General features: G+C 35.6%; 1 protein-coding gene across 1 annotated transcript; it reads right to left on the reverse strand.

The window, feature by feature from the left end:
• Window positions 1-3,937: 3,937 nt before the first annotated feature.
• LOC131160901 (probable F-box protein At4g22030) lies at window positions 3,938-5,185 on the reverse strand. The gene has a single exon (XM_058116776.1). The coding sequence runs from the start codon at window positions 5,183-5,185 to the stop codon at window positions 3,938-3,940; it is 1,248 nt and encodes a 415-aa protein (XP_057972759.1).
• Window positions 5,186-15,565: the final 10,380 nt, after the last annotated feature.

The raw sequence follows: 15,565 nt of genomic DNA on the forward strand, positions 1-15,565 counted from the left end.
TTATTTATTCATTCTATCTATCATTTTCCTAATTACTTAATCATTAAAATTTTCCGAGTTGTTACAGTATAAGCTAGTATAGGAAATGTGGGTGATCTCAAAGATATTCTCACTTAATAAGATTCTGCAAGGAAATGAGTATATGTGAACTATATAGGCTTGAGTGGGGAAAGGAATTTTAGAGAGAAATTTTTTTAATCTAATCTCTAATCTCCCTCTAATTTTTGCAAATGAAGGCATATATATAGTCTTCACTAATATATGACCGTTAGGATATAGAGAGAATAATTAAAAATATTTTAAACAAGTTTAACCCAAAATAACCCTGTTTTACCCTTAATAACCCGTGGTAAAAATAGGCCAACTCGAGACTTTCGGTCGACTATATTTTTAGTTTGGTTGACTAAATTTATAAGTTCGGTCGACCGAGCCACTTTTGTACTAAAGAATACAGTCAACTGAATCAGGGCGATTTCGGAACCCTTTGAGGTTCAGTCGGTTGTATCCGAGTTCTGTCTGCTAATCAACCAGTTCAGTCGACTCAACTAAAATTGAACCAAAAGTTCGGTCGGCTGAACCGTTGGGTGTTAGACACGAGCGAATTCGGTCGACTGAGGAAGACATGTTCAAAAAGATATAGTCGACCGAACCATGTCAACAAGTTGACTTTTGGTCAATTCGATCGACTGAGGCTTTTTTAACACGTTGAATTTGGTTGACTGAAACCCTTTCATACTTAAGATTTAGATCCTATTTTTTGAGTATGGTTACGTTCATGGACTTAGGGTCGGTCTACAGTTTAGGTTTTTTAAATTAGCTTAAAAACTTGGTGTTGGTCGACCTTCGATCGACTGAAGTCTTTTCTATGGTCATTGATTTCTCTATGGTCATTTGAGCTTATATTCTTACTATGCATGTCATGCATTAATTATTACAGACCTTGGATTATTATTACAGACCCAAAATGAAAAGATGCAATACAATACAACTTGAAATAAATAGAAACTTCATGCTCTACTCCTCTGTAATTTCATGGAATTGCACCGAATGATGTGCTCGTTTAAGTGCTTCTTGGCTTCCATTTCTCATCTGTCATCCATGCTTAGAAAAGTAAATATGTTCAGACACTTAGCACATAGATGAGATACTATGGTTTGTTATAATCAAAACAGAAGACGGACTCAAAAAGTCAACAAAGGGAGCTTAGGGTTTTCTTAAAAGGGGGCGCAGAGGTCTTCTTGGTGAGGGAGGCGGGACTGAAGAAAAAAAAAAACACACGCACAAGGGCTGGCTGCACACAACAAAAGAAAAAAAGAAGAAGAGGAAGGCTTGCTTTTTAGTTTTTTAAGGGCGGCGTTGGAGGAGAAGAAGGAACACGGGCAGTAGTTCTTGGTGTTTTCTTCATAGTAAGGGACAACAGTTTTTGGTGTTTTTCTTGAAGCATGAACGCAGCAGGCTTCGGCTGGGACTGTGTGTTGATTTCTCTTCCATTCCCATGAGAAAAGAAAATATGGTGAATTCGTTTATGCGGGATTTTATTTTCAACATGAACTAATTTTCTTATTTCTAGGAAAACAATGTAATTTGGTTTCAAACTATACTTGCTTGTCTATGCTAATTTGAAATAATTTTTTTCCATGTTTGTTTGATTTATTCTAAACGTATTGCTTCTGATTAACTAGCCATTAATTAGATGATTTTGATCCTATGATTTGCTATCGAAAGAGGGAATTATATGATAGATCTTGGATATTTCGGTATAGCTAAATATAAACATCGAGAGACTTAGGAGAAATTTTTTTTTCTAAATACCCAATTCACCTTTCTCTTGGGAATACACCAATTCCATCACGTTTTTTAAGGACTTTGACACATTTTTTTGTGCTTACGGGCTTTCTTAGTTAATCCAAATATTTTTTAGCTTTATTCTTATAAATTGGTTCCATATTTTGTCGTAGAGGAGCTTTCACGGTGCGAAGATGCGCGCTTTAGAAAATATTCAAATATTTGTTCACTTGCATTTACCTTGATCACTTGATTACAAGGTTCATCTTTTGTCATTGATTTTGATACCTCCAAAGGTTCTGGTATGTAATTCTTTATTGATTGAGCTGAGTTGCTTTTAAATCTAAGTTTATTGCATTGGTGTAATTTTATTAATACTTACGGTTTGATGCATTAATACATTAAAGTCGTTTGATTTTATAGTGTAAATTCAATTGAGAAGTTGGTCCCGCTGCAAGTTTGTTATTAATATTGGTCAAATTGCTCATGTATGTTTGTCAAGCCTTTTTTATTTTTAATAACTTTAGTCCTATATGTATCCTTTAATGTGTCTTCAAGCCTAGTTTAGAGTTTTTCAACCCGACTAATGATGGGATGATAGGGAAGTTTCCACCTTATGGTGTCCTTTCCCTTCTCAACCCTAGGTAAGGGACAAATGCTCTCCTTAAAGTGCATTTGGGTGAATGGGAGTTGGTGTTTGCACCACAGAACCAAGAAGCTAGGGAAACTTGAATTTTTTTTTGTGTAAAAAAAAAAAAAGAACTCTCCTTTTTCAAAAAGATCCTTCAAATTGATTCTTTCTTCTTACAGTGATGATGAGTTTAGCCATTTTTAAAAAACTCTTCCTTCTTTGTCAAAGCATCTTTCCTCAAAATGAAACTCTCCTCTTTTCAAAAATGTCATAATGTCTTTTACAAATTATGATATACTTAGGCAAAGATACTTTATGCAATTAAAGCAATTGAAACTTGATTCAAGACTTCAATTAAGAGTTGACTCAATCAACATTAAAATCGTGGTTGTTAATTAGGAAATTTCAAGACTTCAATTAAATGTTGACTCAATGAGTATTAAAACTCTGATTATCAATTAGGGATTTTTAAATAATCCATTAAGAATTGACATTAAAAAAAAAAAAAAAAACTGATTGTCAATTATGAATCTTTAACCCTATTAGCATCAAAACCTTTAATTTTCATTATGGACTAGGACCATAATTTCCATTAATTCAAAATTCAATCAATAGTTTCATCCACTTCATTGAGTCTTGATTGATATTATATATTTGGATATTGACTTTCTTTCTATTCCTTTATTCTTAGAAGGACACATTTTTTTTTTTTAACAAAATCTCAACTTTATTAATAACCCTCACTTATGGTGCAGGAAAACCATAGTTACAACACATGCGATAAGAGATTTATAAAACATCAAGCAAAACCAATCTAGGCAACAAAACCAAAACAATCCTAACAAAACCCGTATAAAACAAGCTAAACAAGATCATATGGATCAAAACAAAACGAACACAAACAATAAAAAAAAATGCCTATAAAATGAAGACAAATACCTGCAAAACAAAACCTGAGGAAAACATAGGAGAATCAAATGATGACATTTAAAAGTGAAGGCTTGGAATACTCATCTTATTCATTCAAATTAGACCTCTCATTTGACTTGACATCACATCACATACAAAATATTTCCTCGTGTTGCCTCCCTCGCCTTGACAAGTCAAGTAATCTGCCACCTGATTACCTTCTCAAAATTGGTGTTTTACAGAGAACCGAATGCCTTTTAACTCCTCCTCTAATAATTTCTAGAAGTCCCATTAGTAAGATACACGCATACATAGTAGTAACTACTTTTAAAATAGGTATTGGTAAGGTGCGGGTGGACTAATCTCTCTTGAAATGACTAATCTACCACCTTCCCAATACATAAATGTATTCTCAACCCTCGTCTTCCATGTCATAAACAATTAGAATTTTTTCCTCTTTTTTTCCTAATAATAATAATAATAATAATAATAAAGATGACAACTCATTGTTAATTTTTATATTTTCTGGATTCTTAAAGATATTTTGAGAGGTAAGATGGGCTTCCTTTTATTTCATATATTCTCATTCCTTTCCTTTCAACTGCTGCAAAATCAAAATAACTTGCTGGCGCACTCTTCAAAGGGTTCCCCGTTTCTCGACGAGGAAGAGAAAGAAGATGCCAGCTGCCGGAGCTCCGACACGCTCCTCCCCAGCTGCACGGCCACCTTCATCTCAAACACCTCTCCATTCTCCCTCCTCCCCACGTCTCCCTCGTTAACATTCCACTCTATCATCTCCTCCATCAGCCTAAAGAACCCGGCCGTGCTCCGGTACAACTCAAACACCATCCCCACTTGCCCCCCGTGCTCCACCGCGTTCACCGCGCTCGCCAAAGCTCCGGCCACCACCCCCAAAGGAGACGCCAAAGCAGACCCAAACGTCGCAACGCCGGTCAGCACAGGCCCCGAAATGGCCAACACCTTGTGAAGTAGAAGCGCTCTTGAACCCAACACCATGTAATCTGCGCTGTCCTTAGTTTTCAAAACCTCAAGAACCGCTTTCATTTCCTCTTCCAACTCTTCACTCCAACCGTTTTTGTCCACTTTCGTTTCATTTTTGTTAAGGTTTTGCCGGTGCGGCGGCCACCACACCGCCGGTTCCATAGTTTTCGGGAACTTTTCAAGCATTGCTCCGAGAAGGGGAAGAGGGTACGCCCTGTCGATGGCCAGAACTCTCTCCACCACGTCCTCCAAGTCCGCGGCGGTGGGAGCGCGAAGCAACACCATGGTTAGGATTTGTCGATGCAGGTGCGTGAGCAGCCTCGCGGCGTTTCGCTGTTCTTCGGCGAGTTGGGAGGGTTGGATGGCGTTCATCACCGCCAACAGCCCGAGAGCAGCAGCAAACATGAGCGTGGAAGACGACCGAAGCGCCACGAGGGGCGGTCCGGTTGCGCCGGAGGATGCAATTCCCAGAATGGTTGTGGCAGTGAGGGTGAGTGCGTTGATGGAGGTGAGAAGGAGGTAGTTCCAGTTGTCCCGCTGCTCTCCTATGTTCTTGTGAGACTCCACTCTGTCGGCAACAGCTTCCATCACTGCACAAAGCTTGGAAATCACCACTGTATCTGAATCATTGACTCCAGTTTTCGTAGAAATGAGAGTTGCAGAAATTTTTGAAAGAGATCGATCTGGTTTTTTCCCTACGTGATTGGCGGTGGATATCGCAGCTTTCTGGCGCCTCTGAAGAAGCAGACGGTTCGCCATGTAGGCGGTGGGTCTGAGCAGTATTTCTCTTCCATGGTGCAAACCGAAGGAACACGCCGGGGAGGACCAGAAGGTGATCAATGCTCGATGATTTGCCATCTCTTCGATATTTGAGCTCGAGTTTTTTCTTGAGGAAAAATGGTTTGGAATTTGTAATGTGCTTGGTCTTAGAGCATGGGCTTAGCCGTACTTATATATGCAAATACATGCATTAGCATGAGTTCCGAGCTACATAGCTAGTCCAAAATTAACGCAGTGTGATTTGCGTCAATGGCAATGCTTATGTCAAAAATCGCAATAGCATGTGTCAAAAGTGGATGAAAGTTGTCAACGGTAGCTCATATTTAATTTTTACCATTGCATGTGACCGCGTCGTGCGGAAAAGTGACGAACTCCGAAACTAGACAATTCCGTTAGATACATATCGTTTACCGTACCGCCTGTCTGAAAGTTAGAAACTATAAGAGAAAGAAAATGATAATACATGAAAAATAATTATTTTTAAAATATTTTTAATCATACTTTTATTTTTAATAATGTTTAATTTATAAAAAAAAAATTAACTTAAAATTTATTTCCTTCTCATTTTTCTTTATTTTTTTCCCAAATAAAATTCATAATTTAAATTTGGATATAGTTTACAATTAAATAAATTATTCACATTCTTCGAGATTTTTAAAAATTGAATATAGCTCGAAAGTTTATTGAAAGATCTTGTCACTAAACTTTTGGAGTATAAAAACTATTAATTAGGTCAAGAAACACACTGCATCTTAAACAATTAATTGAGTATTTGAATAAACCATTTTATAGTAAAAAATTTTAAAATATTTTTTAATTATCTAAAATCTCTAAAATGCAATTTGATTAAGTAATAAAAAATTAAAATAAGAAATCATAAATAAGAATGTAGGTATGTGGCTATAAGGAGTCAGAAATTAGTATATAGGCATGTAGGTAGTTATGAAATACAAACTTGCAAAGTATTTTTTGGTAGCTTCACTATATTCAACTACTAGCATTTGTACATGGGTATTCTAATGTGAATGCAAATTGACACAAAGTGTTATAGGTGGTGCCAAATTATTGTAAGATTTTGAAATTTTTATATTTTAGGACTAAATAATTGCCAAGTGTATTATATGTCGTACGGTTTTTTTAATAATTTACATAACTAATTGACTTTTTATATTTTTATTTTTTATAATTTAATTAAATTATTTTTTTTCGTGTGTAATGTTTAGTTTCTAGTCTACATACTACAAATCGATCATAAAGTGGGTTGGTAAATAAATATGGTCAAGTAAATCTCCTAGGCTGGGTCATGCCAAATAGATTTCTACATTGCGTGTAGACACTTGTATCTAGTCTTGTTGGAGCATAGCATCTCAAATTGACAGTATGGAATTGAATTCGAAGGAAGAAAAGTAAAAGAAAGAGAAGAAACCAGAGAAGACTTAACTATCATTTTCTGTTATACTGTTATTTCTATTATTGTTTCCATGTAGTATATATATATTTGCACCTAAAGATATTGATTCTTGTTCAATTTAGTGTTAGAATTGGTGCGATCCCAAGGGGGAGGGGGAGGTGAATTGGGTTTTAAAAACTTTTTGGCTAATTTAAACAATTCGCCAATTCACCACAGTATCATATCCCATTCAATATGTATACGTGTATGTAAAACGAGTTTAACAATAAAAGCAAACATACACGTGTGCAGTATCTTATTTAAATCAAACTTGTGCATGAGAATAATTTCAACATTAAATAAACTTTCATACACATGTTGAAATTAAAGTGCAGGAATTTAAATAAGATAGAAAGAGCGACACCATATTTGTTATTAAGGTTCGGCAGCCGAACCTGCCTACATCCCCGCCTTGGGCTTACTCCCAAGGATTCCACTATACCTGTTCACTTAACCAAGAGGAGCAAAAACCTTTTACATCCTCTCCTTACGGGGCAAGGAAAACCCCAACTCAATTCCTAAGCTGAGTCAAACTAATCTCACTTGTGGGGCTGAGACTCCTCAGTTCAATTTCGGGCTGAACCGAACTGATCTCACTTGCGGGGTTGTGACTCCCCAGTTCAATTAACAGGCTGAACCAAACCGTTCTATGAAAACCATTTTTGTACATGAAAAATGCTTCTGAAATACAAGCAGTGATGTACACACTAAGCTCATACAAATACACACTCCAATAATGTGAAATAATACTCGGGGGAGTAACGGTGCTTGACTATATTTAAACCCTAATAAAAAGTTTTTCTCCAAAAAAGGTATTTCAATAATAATATAGGAGAACCTAGGGTTTTGCTCTTTTAATGATTTTGCACAAATGCAATGTGTATGAAAAATGTGTATTATGTTCTCCTACAAAGATTTATGCAAGTTAGAAATATTTGGAGAATCTAGGAGTTAAGTTCAATAAAATGTTTGTGCAACAAATAACTTCTCCCAAAATATATTTATCAAGGAAATAATCCGGGAGAACACCCAAGCAATATTCTCAGAAATATTTTTCAAATATTTGATACCTAGTGAGAATATGTGCAAATGAAATGCCCTAAATAAAATACTCTCCTAAAAAAAGATTTTGAAATAAATACATGAAGAAGAGTTAGAGAGATTTGAATAAAAAAATATTTGACCCCAAAAGAGTGATTTAAACATTTAAAAAGCATTTTGGGGGAACTTTGATTAACCAAGGATTATAGAGAAATTTAGAGTTAATTAAAGTTGCTAATCTGGTGTAATGAGGGGGTATTTATAGAATTTGTGAGAAATATGACCGTTGGGGACACGAAGGTCATTTTAGAAAAAAGTTTAATGACATTTAATTAAAATTAACCTTGTTTTAAAAAGTTAACCGATATAAAAATTCGGACCAACCCGAGAACACCGGTCGACCAGAAGACTTTTGGTTGACCGAAGTTCATATAGCTCGGTCAATTGGGCAAATTTTGAACTTTAGGATCGATCGACTTGGAAGGGTGATTTTTTCCAAATTTTCGTGATTCGGTCGATCAGGGTGAAAATGAACTAATTGGTCAGTCGACAAGAAGAGACGATTTTTCAAAACAACGAGGTTTGGTTGACCGAGACATTTTGAACTAAGAAGTTCAGTCGACTAGGTTGTTGGGGCATCTCTCGAGGACCCTCGGTCGATCAAAGCGTTGGAGTACATTTTGGGTTCGGTTGACCAGGTGGTCAATATGTTGACTCCACGGGAGTTCAGTCGACTGGGTGTAAATGAACTGTCAAGTTTGGTCGACCGGGTCATGGTCAAACTATTGACCTGGATCAGGTTCAGTCGACTGGGACTAAAATGAACTACCTAGTTCGGTCAACCGGGCTGTGGTCAACTTGTTGACCTGGTCCAGGTTTGGTCGATCGAGGCATTTTGTACATGGTAGTTCGGTCAACCGAGTGTGCACATTTTGTGCATTTCGGTCCTGTTTGACCCAACAATCACCCTATTTCAAATGACCAAGTATGGGTATGCATGAGTGAGTGTCTTAAGGTCATTTCTAGGTCCTTTTTGAAGACATAGAAAAAATCCGGTGTCAATCGACCTTCGTTCTAGCCCCGATTTTGACCTTAAAGTTATTCCAAAAACTTTGTATAATTTTGGTCTATTTAGAAAAGAGTTTTTGGTGAGATGTGCTGGTCCCTAGGGTCTATCTATGGTCGTTCTGAGCATTCATACACATCATGCAGATGCATGCATTATTACAGACTAAAGAAATAAAAATAAAATGCAATTACATAAAGCACAAATATCTTCGTCTTCTTCTTTCTTCTTTTGCTCTTCTGACTTCATGGAATGTGGTTGATCGTATAATCTTTAAGTCCGATAAGCTTCCATCGCCGTTTCCTTATGTGTGTGTGTTAAATTAATGGACCTATTCACTTGCTAAATACACACATAAGAAACATGTGCTTTGTCAGCATCAAAACAGGGATCAGACTTAAAAAGTCAACATTTTGATTACACAGAATAAGTATATTCTCCAATTTCCTTCTCTGTTTTTTGTTTTCTTTCTTCTTGTTCATCAAATTCTTTCATTTTGCTCCTCTGTTCATCAAGTTCTCAGCATGGTATCAGAGAGAATTTTTTTATTTTCTGATTCTTGCTTCCGCATGTATTTTTTTTTCTCTTCCATATTCTGCTTTGGAATTTTCTACTCTACAATTTTGCATATTCTGTTATGGACTTCTACTTTAGAATTTTCTTGAATTCTGCTCTGCAATTTATTGCTCTAGAATTTTCTTGAGAATCTTACGTTTCTTGCATATTCTTGAAAAATGATAGAAGCAAATCCTGTCAATTCTTCAAAATCTTCTCGTCTCTAAGATGATTCTCCTCTAAATCCTTCAAATGATTCTTCTAGCCCATATTATCTTCATCCTAATGATAATCCGGGTTCTCTCTTGGTTTTATAAATCTTTGTAGGAGACAACTACATTGCTTGGAGTAGATCAATCACCATTGCTCTAACTGTCAAGAACAAGGTAGCTTTCATTGATGGCTCAATTACTACTCCTTCTACAAATCAACATATTATTCATACTGCTTGGCCTTGTGCCAATAATTTGGTACTTTCTTGGTTCATGAATTCTATTTCTAAAGATATTAGAAATGGTCTGCTTTATGTTACATCTGCTGTAGATCTCTAGCATGAGCTGAAAACAAGATATCTAAGAAGTGATGGCCTAAGAGTTTTTCATCTTGAAAAATCTCTAAGTTGTATAAACCAGGGTTCATCTTCGATTACAGAATATTTCAGTACTTTTAAGACTCTTTGGGATGAGTATGTAAGTTATAGGCATTTCCAACTTGTACATGTGGCAAGATGACTTCTTGTACATGTGATTTGTTCAACTTCTTGATACTTTGACAGCAATCAGATTACGCATTAAAGTTTCTTGTAGGCCTGAATGATACTTATTCTTTAGTAAGAAGTCAGTTGTTACTTGCTGTTCCATTGCCCATCATAGCTAAAGTATATATTTTCTTTGTTACTTTATCACTTTCCTCAAGCTTCCTTGAAAGCAAATTCCTATCAACATTTTCAGTTTAATTATATACACCAATTTTTGCATCAGCTACCACTCATAACTAGTCAAATCTTTGGCACTATATATTATGTCATATTTCGAATTCTAGAATGTGTTTTCTTAGAAAAATAGAAAATTCAGTAACATTTGATTGTACAAATGTCTGTGAAATATTACCACTAGCAAAGTAGAAAAAGCTCCCATTCTTGTATCATAGAATATTTCTAATAAAGAGTTTGATTTGACTCATTGTGATATTTGGGGTCCATTTACTACTATGTCATATTTTTGTTTTAAATTTTTTCTAACTATAGTAGAAGATTTTACAAGATGTACTTGAGTGTATTTGCTTAAACATAAATATGAGGTTTCATCTTTGCTGCCAGATTTTAGTAAAATGGTTCAAACTCAATTTAACTCTTCTGTCAAAACCATAAGAACAAACAATGGTTCAGAATTTATCCTTACAAAATTTTATAATGAAATTGGAATTTTACATCAAAGAAGTTGTGTAAAAACCCCACAATAAAATGGAGTTGTTGAAAAGAAACATCAACACTTATTAAACACAACTAGAGCTTTAATGTTTCAAGAAAACTTACCTTTACTTTTTTGGAGTGATTGTGTATTGACTGCTACACATATCATTAATCGAATTCCAACTCCTCTTCTCCAAAACAAAACACCTTTTGAAATGCTATTTAACAAATCATTAAATCTTTCTCATTTAAAGGTTTTTGGATGCTTATGCTTTGCAGCTACAATTACTAATTACAGACATAAGTTCGATCCAAAAGCAACTAAATGTCTATTTTTAGGATACCCTTCTAATGTAAAAGGTTATAAACTGATGGACTTAAACACAAACAAAATCTTCATCTCCAGAAATGTTGTGTTTCATGAAACCACCTTTCCATTTAAAAATCTCCCACCTAATTCTGACATACCTACTTTTTTGTTTCCTCCTTTAGAATTCCAACATGATTCCTCTCATATAAATATTCCTATCCCTTTTGATCACAATAATTCCTCAATGAATTCTACCGAATCAGATTCCTCTCGAATTGATAGCAACCAGCACACTGAATTAGCAGATTCCATTTTTCTTGACATCAACTAGCACACTGACTTAGCAAATTTTATTTCTCCTGACAGCAACCAGCACACTGACTTAGCAGATTCTATTTCTTCTGGTTCACTTATAAGAAAATCATCCAGAATTAAACATCCACCAAAATATTTGCAGGATTATTATTGTGGTAATGTCTTATTGTTTCCTTATGCAAACAATTCATCTACTTCCATTGGTTGCTCCTTTAAGACAAGTAATCTCTATCTTATATCATCTTTTATTTTTGTCTGTAGACTTTCAACACTCCACAAAGCCTTTTTAACTTCTATTTTTGTTACCAATGAACCAAAAACATACAAACAAGCTGCAAAATTACATGAATGACAAGTTTCTATGAGGAATGAACTCAATGCTTTAGAGTTAAACAAAACCTTGGAGCTTGTTACTCTCCCTAAAAATAAATAGATCATAGGTTGTAAATAGGTTTTTCGAGTGAAATACAAGGCTGATGGAACTATAGAAAGACATCAAGTAAGGCTGGTATCCAAAGGCTATACTCAACAAAAAAGATTAGACTTCTTTGATACTTTTTCTCCAGTGGCAAAAATTACTTCAATTCGATTATTGTTAGTTGTTGCTGCTATTAGGGGTTGGCATATTCACCAATTAGATGTCAATAATGCTTTTTTACATAGTGAATTATATGAAGATGTTTCCATGGAAATACCACCTGGTTTGGTTGTTAATCAGCCTAATGTAGTTTGTAAATTGTTAAAGAGTATCTATGGCCTAAAGCAAGCCTCTCAGCAAAGGTTTGCAAAACTCTCTCAAGCTCTTCTTGGTTATGGCTTTATTCAAGGAACTTCTGATTGTTCACTTTTCATTAAGAAAACTGATACTTCTTTTATAGAACTACTCATATATGTAGATGATGTTCTCCTAGTAAGTAATAGTTTAATTGAGATTCAACAACTCAAGATATTTCTCCACGATAAATTCACAATCAAGGACTTGGGGTAGCTAAAGTACTTCCTGGGCTTGGAAGTAGCCATATCAAAGTCCGGAATTTCTCTTTGCCAAAGAAAGTATGCTTTGGACATACTTCAGGATACATGTCTCATAAGTTCCAAGCCAGTTGCATTTCCAATGGAATCTACTCTTAAACTTAGTGCAAATGATCCTAATTTTTATGAGGATGTCTTTCATTACAAAAGATTAATTGGTAGACTTCTATATTTGACAATTACAAGGCCTAACTTGGCATATTCTATTTAGGTTCTTAGCCAATTTCTTGCTAAACCAATAGTGTCTCATTATCAAGCTGTCATTCATGTGCTTAGATACTTAAAAGCAACACCAGGCCAAGGTTTATTCTTCTCTTCATCTTCAGATTTAAAGTTGAAAGCTTTTTCTGATAGTGACTGGGCAGGTTGCTTAGATACCAGGAGAAGTGTTACAGGTTATGCAATTTTCCTAGGAGACTCATTAATCTCATGGAAATCAAAGAAACAAGCAATAGTTAGCTTCTCATCTACAAAAGCTGAATATAGGGCGCCACAACATGTGAGGTGCAGTGGTTACTTTATGCTCTTCAAGATCTCAGTGTTGATCATTATCATCCAACAATGATCTACACTGACACTAAATTATCTTTGTAATGCCCTGAAATCCTTGCAGGCCCGGGGTGCTACTTTAGTGACGTCTGAGTACCTGATGCCATCTCATAAGATAAAATATGCAGCGGAATAAATAAAACATTCTCTATAATCTATTATGAGAGTCTAACCATCAACATACATCAAAGTCTTTCCATTCTCATATTACATCTCAAACTAATAAGTCAACTAACTCGGTTCATATGACCATAATACAAGCCTAGAGGCTTACAACATAAACTACTCACATCTGAGTTCTTGAAGACACTCCCAAAAAAACTACTATACTAGTCTCCACCCCCTGGTTCTGCTAAACTTGATCTCTTGGATTCCATGAAAATATATGTTGTATAAAGGGGTGAGACACCTCTCAGTAATAAACATTAAGTTAATAACAATGTGTGGTCAACATGCATTTCAGTGTATACAGAATCACACATCTCTCTTTTAACTGCAAATAGTATGTATACTCATTGCTCATTTCTCATAGTATAAATCAGTACTAAAAACAATTACCTCATTTACATAAATATATAGATATGCATAAAAGACTCTCCTTGGAACTGAACGCCATGTATAAACCCCTATGGTTAGGGTTGTGAAGCCCGAAGGCTGGACTAAAACCTGGGGGATCAACCAAGAGCAAGTCACTCCCTGCTATCTACGTCTACAGGCTTCCGCAAGCTTGCTTGTAGGTCCGATTGCATTACCACTTCCTAGTACGTACTTCCAGGGAAGGTAACACCTCTACCCGGGTCAATCGGTTGGACCACCCAACACTACTCTCAAGTACAGTGTGGGCGCACATGATCAACTGGTGAAACTCTTTCTAGCAACGGTACTGTGCTTATAACAACTGGGTCTTTAGGGTTCCTAGAGCATATCATGTAATTTAAGTAATTAAAACTATACTTTAAACTCATTTCACATAAATTGTGTCATTTTATAAACCCCGACCTCGCGCCGTTTAATACAAACTCGAGCCTTGGCCCTCTGTTACAACTTGGCTCTTAGCTGCTGAATAAAACTTCGGCCCTTGGCCGTCTGGTAAAACTCGGCCCTTGGCCCTCTCATAAAAATCCTTGCATTTCTCAAGCAGTTCCAATACATTTCTCAAATAGTTCAGTATTTCACAAACATTCCCAATTTTTGGTATTACCATAACTCTCAAAATAGTATTCACCTGCCACACAATTTTTCATATTTAAAACATAGCCTGTAGGCAAACAAGAAGAACACTATATAAATGGTTTATAATATCAAACTGAGCTTTCTACTGTTCATTTCTACTCAAAATATCATATCATATATCCTAGGTTTGAAAAAAAAAAAAAACTCATTTTGAACGGTCGATTTTCGAAAGGATAACTGAAAACATAATATGCATACTCAAATTATATTTCAATAGGTTCAAAATCATTAAAATGCTACATTAACTTAATCCCCTTGCCTATTTTTGAAAAATGACCCGATACGCTTGAAAATCAAACCCTACCTTTTTCCCTAGTTCAAGAATCAACTCCGCTAGACTTGTAGAGATTCGCCCTCTGATCCTCGTGGTACCTTCCGTTCATGGGCAAAGATCAATGAGAAATCGTAAAGAGAGAGAGACGATGGGCGTGGGTTAGAGAGAGAGAGAGAGAAATAGAGATATTTAATTTTCTTAATAAAGAAGCAAACAAAATCCTATTTATAGCCCCCTTGACCCGGTCAAATTCGTCGACGAAAAGGCACCTTCGTCGACGAACCACAATAGGCAGTTCGTCAATGAAAGAAGAGCTTCATTGACGAACCCTAAACCTGATATTTTTGAACGTTCTAGATCTCTTCGTCAACAATGCTCTGAATTTCGGCGACGAGAATTGGGACTTTGTCGATGAAGCTTGTTGTTCCTCTTTAAAATTTTTCTTTCCTATTTTATTACTAAATTTTCGGGTTTGGGTCTCTACAATCTTTGTCCATTGCAACCAATCCAGTACAACATAAGAAGACTAAAAACATTCAAATCGATTGTCATCTTGTTAGGGAAAAACTCGAGCTGAATGTTATAAAGTTTTTTTATATTCCATCAAGATTACAACTAGTCGATATCTTTACTAGACCTCTTAGATCACTATCTTTCCATCACAATTTATGCAAGATGAACATTATAAATATACATGCTCATCTTGGGGGGGGGGGGGGGTGTGTTGGAGCATAGCATCTCAAATTTACAGCATGGAATTGGAGTCTAAGGAAGAAAAGCAAAAGAAATAGAAGAAACCAGAGAAGACTTAGCTATCATTTTTTGTTATAATTTTATTTCTGTTATTGTTTCCATGTAGTATATATATATATATATAAAGCTCCTCCTGTATTTGCACTTGTAGGGATTGATTCTTGTTCAATTCAAATTACACAGATAAGTAAATTCTCCAATTTCCTTCTTTGTTTTCTGTTTTCTTTCTTCTTGTACATGAAATTCTCTCAGTTTGCTCCTCTGTTCATCGAGTTCTCAATAAGTCTCTTAACAATGTGAAGGGTTTTTTTTTTTTTACTAGCCTTAGACTTGACATATTGTTAACAAATTTGATCTTCAAACAAGAGCTCATTATAGAAAAATGTGCAGTTCAATATTTCCATCTAAAGCATCCCTTTTTCTATGACTCTCTTTAAAGAACAAAATCCTAACTTAGAGCTATTTTTAG

Source organism: Malania oleifera, chromosome 7 (assembly GCF_029873635.1).
Source record: "Malania oleifera isolate guangnan ecotype guangnan chromosome 7, ASM2987363v1, whole genome shotgun sequence".
NCBI classification, from domain to species: Eukaryota; Viridiplantae; Streptophyta; class Magnoliopsida; order Santalales; family Ximeniaceae; genus Malania; species Malania oleifera.

Coding starts and splice junctions, on each gene's coding strand:
- LOC131160901 (XM_058116776.1), bottom strand. CDS start 5,185: ATGGCAAATCATCGAGCATTGATCACCTTCTGGTCCTCCCCGGCGTGT.